This window comes from Eutrigla gurnardus (assembly GCF_963514095.1).
Source record: "Eutrigla gurnardus genome assembly, chromosome: 17".
NCBI lineage: Eukaryota > Metazoa > Chordata > Actinopteri > Perciformes > Triglidae > Eutrigla > Eutrigla gurnardus.
In genome coordinates this window covers 22,676,133-22,681,132 of record NC_139928.1, presented here as the reverse complement: position 1 = coordinate 22,681,132, position 5,000 = coordinate 22,676,133, and the positions used below count along the sequence as shown (strand labels likewise).

The 5,000-nt window shown below is 48.5% G+C and overlaps 2 protein-coding genes across 2 annotated transcripts in view; both read right to left on the bottom strand.

Moving 5' to 3' along the window:
• Positions 1–571, bottom strand: part of trit1 (tRNA isopentenyltransferase 1) — a 27,858-nt gene extending 27,287 nt beyond the window's left edge. Inside the window, exon 1 of the mRNA XM_084032081.1 lies at positions 366–571. Coding sequence (XP_083888207.1) covers positions 366–524 — 159 coding nt within the window. The 5' untranslated portion in view covers positions 525–571. The remainder of the gene's footprint in view (positions 1–365) is intronic.
• Positions 572–1,177: 606 nt separating this feature from the next.
• myclb (MYCL proto-oncogene, bHLH transcription factor b) overlaps positions 1,178–5,000 on the bottom strand; it is a 5,821-nt gene continuing 1,998 nt past the window's right edge. Inside the window, exon 3 of the mRNA XM_084033097.1 lies at positions 1,178–4,303. Within this exon, the coding sequence (XP_083889223.1) occupies positions 3,510–4,303 (794 nt within the window). The 3' untranslated portion in view covers positions 1,178–3,509. The remainder of the gene's footprint in view (positions 4,304–5,000) is intronic.

Sequence of the window (5,000 nt, the reverse complement as noted above, 5' to 3'; positions counted from 1 at the left end):
GCGGCTTGTTGCTGCCGTGGACCCGAGGCAAGCTTTACTGGTGTGAAAGAGTCATTTAACACTTTTTAATGTTCGTGGTGGAGAAATGGTCGCGTTAAATTAACTTGTCATTTTCACAGAGTGACTTAGCGGCTTTTAGCTAACTCCCTGCTAACGTTAGCGTGTTAGCTCGTTAGCAGGAAGCTAACTGGAAAGGAGAGTTGAAGATGACAAGTCTAGCGGCTCTGTGTTGTGTTTAAATCGAGCAGAAGATGCTTTTATTCCGTTTTTACTCTACTTTATATCAACCAACGACGTGCGTCGTGAGCAGCGTCATCGCCGCCATCGGACCAGCGACTCTCTCCCCGCTTTGACAGCCTCCCTACCTGCATGGAGTCGGCGCCGATTATCTCCCCCCGCAGCCGCCTTCCGATCTCCATCGCCAGCTTGGACTTCCCGGTGCCGGTAGCTCCCAAAATCACGACCAACGACGGCGCCATCGCTCTCCTCCAGGCACGCTGCACACCGGCAGCGGACGCCGCCATGATGCCGCCTCCTCCTCTTCCTCCCCGGCAACACCAGCTGACAGCAGCGCGCATGCGCGGTGGGTGTAGCGATGAGAGGTGGGCTCCAGTTACTAGGCGACAGGCAGCCGTTACTGTGGCAACATTGATTGATGATAAATTAATAATAAATGGGATTATTTAGACACGTTGGTCTCACTGGTGTGAATTAAACGATCTGATTGGTCTGTTGGATAAAAACCATTTCAGTTATAAAAAAAAATTAAATCTTAAATCAATAAGGTGTCTTTAAAATGTCTGTGAACATCATCACATTTATTAAACGCGTTTATGTGAAGAAGTGCAGCATGGTTATAATTGTTTCTATGGAAACTGTCGGGAGCTCTCCAGCATTGAGCGAAAACGCTGCTCGTTGCCGTGGCAAAGATGCCAGGATCAGTTACCTTGGAGACTGCTCAGAACAAATGGCAGATGGGCGTGTGTGTGTGTGTGTTCACTCGTACAGGTGTCTGCATTATAATTAGACTCTGATCCTGTGCAAAGATATGAAAAAAACCCGCTGGATTTAAGTATTTAAGTGTAGCTACAGTCCCTATGAATTAAATATACAACAAGGTGTTAAGTGTTTCTTGTGTGTGTGTGTGTAAGAGACAAACATAAGGCAAAACATGTAATTTAATGATGTCAAACCATGAATTTATTATTTTTCTGACTTACTCTTCATACATAGAGGCTTATGAGGTACAGAAAAAAACAAAGTGCTGAAACAAGGCTCCAAAATCACCATAGTTAAACTCCCAAAGTAAGTAAGCAACGTCCACTGCTACGTGACTGTGCCGACAGCAGAGACCAGCGGCCAGTAAAGTCAAACGAATGAGGCAAAACCCAGTATTGAGGGGAGGAGCAAAAAAAACAAACAAAAAAAACAAATCAGGGCTAATGGTGGTTTGTGCTGAATAAAATGGCAGAAACAATATTAATTCAGCAGGAATGAAGGAAACATTAACGATATGGTGACTCCGATTCTCTCTCTGTGTGTGTCCATGTTAGATATATATATTATAGCAGGGGGGTGAAGGGGTGGGGGGTCCGATCACGAGAGCTACAGGCTACGTGGGAGTTTCCTGAGTGCTGGTAATAGCAGAGCATGCTACTCGTCATGACCCAGTCATTTACAGTACTAGTTCCAGGGCTACAGTGTTCTTTGTCGCATGGCTTACGGGAACAATAGGGCGCACCAAGCTTGCAAAAAAAAAAAAAAAAAAAGCCGTAACGTTAAGATCACTAAAGGCTGCGCATGGCCAGAAGTTTAATCGGTAGATCCTCTTAAGCCCCCCTCCTCACCCCGCCAGCACCAGATTTAAGAGTGCTACAGCTATAGTGATTGGATTGAAGCGTTCAGGTGCTTCTCACTCCACAGAGAGAAAGCAGACCACTCTGTACATGACAAGTTTTTTTCCTTCTCCACCACCAGCACAGAAACCACCAACAAGCCCACCGCCGGCTACAAGAACAGAAACAGTCATTAGCTCACACTGGAACACAACTCGGTAGGAAAATATAGTATAAAACTTTTTTGTCAACTCTCACTTGTACAAATAAAACAAAACAAAACCCAGAGACGAGAACACAGTGAACGGGAAAGAAACGAGTAGGCATTGCAAAAAAAAAAAAAAAAGTGTGGTGACAAAGTGTCTAATGTGATCAGTTTTTATTTTGACTGTTTTTTTATTTTTCATAATCATGTTTATTAACAAAAATAGAATCTTTGAGTTATCTTTGAAAAAACCATCAAGCTCAGCCCACGAACAAAAACTAGGATGAGTAAAGTAGACAGCTCTGGTTTTGGTTTGTGGAGGGGGGGGGGGGCTGTACAGTCAGGGTCTTATATACATAACATCCAACAGGATAGTCTACATACATTGAAAGGCTTCTATAGGCATTACATCGAATGCAAAAAACAAATTTACAAATATATCAAGACAGCATGATGAAAGAAATGTACAGCTGGACCTCAACGTTGGCATTTTTTTTTTTTTTAAAGATGTTGCTTCAAACATACAGATTCAATTTAAGCCATTCCCATATCATTTTGGTTGATCATTTATTATTCACCTGTTGGCTGAGTTTTCCATGGCACGACTATTATAAAAGATATCTTCATGGTGTTTTCTTTTTTTTGCAGAAAAATAGGATAAATCTCAAAAACATATTTTCACCAAATGATGCAAACAAAAACTGGCCGTTACCGGGGGAACGGGAGGGGAGGGGGGGGGGGGGGGGGGGGGGATGCAAGAAGACAAACACCTGCAGGCACAGATGTTAGGACTCAACCTGAGCTATTCCAGAGGTGCAGAATATATTATATCCAGTCATAACACCACGGATGCAACAGATTGTGAAGAAAAGAACAAGCAACACAGAAAGAGGGGATGAAGAATGAGAGAGAAGGGAACTGACCAGAAACAAGGCACAACTTGATAACAAAAATGTGCAAGTTGTATTCATGCCAAGCGCCTAAAAAAAAAAAAGGAGTAAAAGAAAAGAAAATGTGACAGAGACTCTGCAGGGAAACTTCAGACTGGTGACAGACAGAGAGGAGACACCGAGGACCAATCACAATCAAGGAGACGTCGGACCAGACCATGCAGCAGTTTGTCAACGAGAAGCCCCGCCCCCTCCCCCGTAGCAAGCAACAGTTTTGAACATTTTTTCCCACCAAAAGGGGAAATAGAACAGAATCTACTTTGAGTAACCGTGGACATATTAATCCCCCCGTAAGATCCCGGTCCTGGTCCCGGTCTCGCTGCCCCCCCGTCCGGCTCACGGCCTCGTCGATCACTCAGAAGCTAAATGTGCAAACCACAAAAAAAAATAAAAAAATCCACCCGCACTATTCCAACGTGACCAATTTTCAAAGTGAACATTAGTGTCTTTCCCCCCCCTTCTCCTTCATGTAAGCCCCGCCCTGTCCAGTTTCCCTGTGTTATCGCCGTGACGACCGGCTCAGGAGCGTTTGAGCAGCGCCAGCCTCTGCAGCAGCTGCAGCTGCCGGGACTTCAGCTGCTTCCTCTCCTGGGCCTTCTGCCGCTCGCTGGTGTGCAGCTGCTGCAGGTACTCCGTGGCCCGCGTCAGGATCGCCACCTTCGGCGTCTTGGGGCAGTCCGCCAGGCCCGGGATCTCGTCCCGCAGCGACAGGAAGCGCGAGCGCAGGTCATTGCGGCGCTTGCGCTCCAGGAAGTTGTGCGCCTTGCGCTTGTCCGTGTCCTCGCAGTCGGAGGACTGCGGGCTGGCGGAGAGGTGGCAGAAGGAGTAGGGCTTGGAGGGGGAGCTCTGGGAGTGGGAGGAGGAAGAGGAGGAGGAGGAAGGGGGAGACGACGGCGACGAAGAGGAGGTGGGTGAGCAGGCGCTGAGGTTGGGCGACTCCGACCTGGAGGTCACGTGACACTTCCTGCTGTCTAAGTTCAGAGGGGCGTGGCCTGCTCGCGGTTGCTGGTGATGATGATGGTGAGAGTTCTGGTGTGGCAGCGAGGAGCACTCCTGCCGGACCCTCTTCCTCGGCGGCTCAACCGGCGGCGGCGGCGGGGGGAGCGTGTCTGGCGAGGGGGCGGCGTAGTTGTGCTGCTGCTGGTGGATGGAGATGTGGAAACGCTTCATGCCGGGGTCCAGGGGGTCGGCGCGCACCGTGATGGTCACCGGCTTGCGGGCGTTGACCAAGCGGCGAGGTTTGCGTTGCTGCTTGTGCTCCACCGTCACCACGTCGATCTCCTCCTCGTCTTCGTCATCGTCGTCCTCGTCGTCTGTAGAAGGAGAGAGAGGAAACGGTGTTGAGGGAAGTTGGAGAGATGCCCACCTGCCCCTTTAAACCAATTAAATGCAACTGAAACCACACACACATCCCTTTAAAGTCTGCACTAACACAGAGGTGATTCACGGTCATAGACTGGAAACGAGGGCGTTAAAAACAACGAGGGCGGGGGCAATTCCCGCCAAGTGACAAGACTCCTGGGAGATTTTCAAAAGCTCCTTTTAAATTAAAAAAGGACAGTGAGAGAGCCGTGGATTGACTACAGGATTGATTCCATCAAGTATCCCAATACGGATCTTTATTGGAGCTTTATTGCTCCTCCCTCCCCCCCCCTCCCCTCCCCTCCTACAGAAATGGTGCAAACCGCTGCCTCACACTCACGTCAAAAGGATTCTGCACGCCTAGCTGACCCCCTAAAAAAAAAGAAAAAGAGGCTCTAATCCCGCTCTATTCACATCCCCCGGGCGGACCGGCTCGAGCCGAAATCCACCCACTGACACAATTGGCGCCGCAGCCTTGTTTGAGTGGAGGAATGCGAGCAACAAGTTGCCCCTTTGTGACATTCCACACACCGTCATGCATGGTCCGAGCAACCGGCATCACATGGCAGCACACACACCGGTCTCCATACATGATAGCTCCCCATACGTCACAGAAAAGTTCCAGTCATGAAGGACTGTTATTGAGTT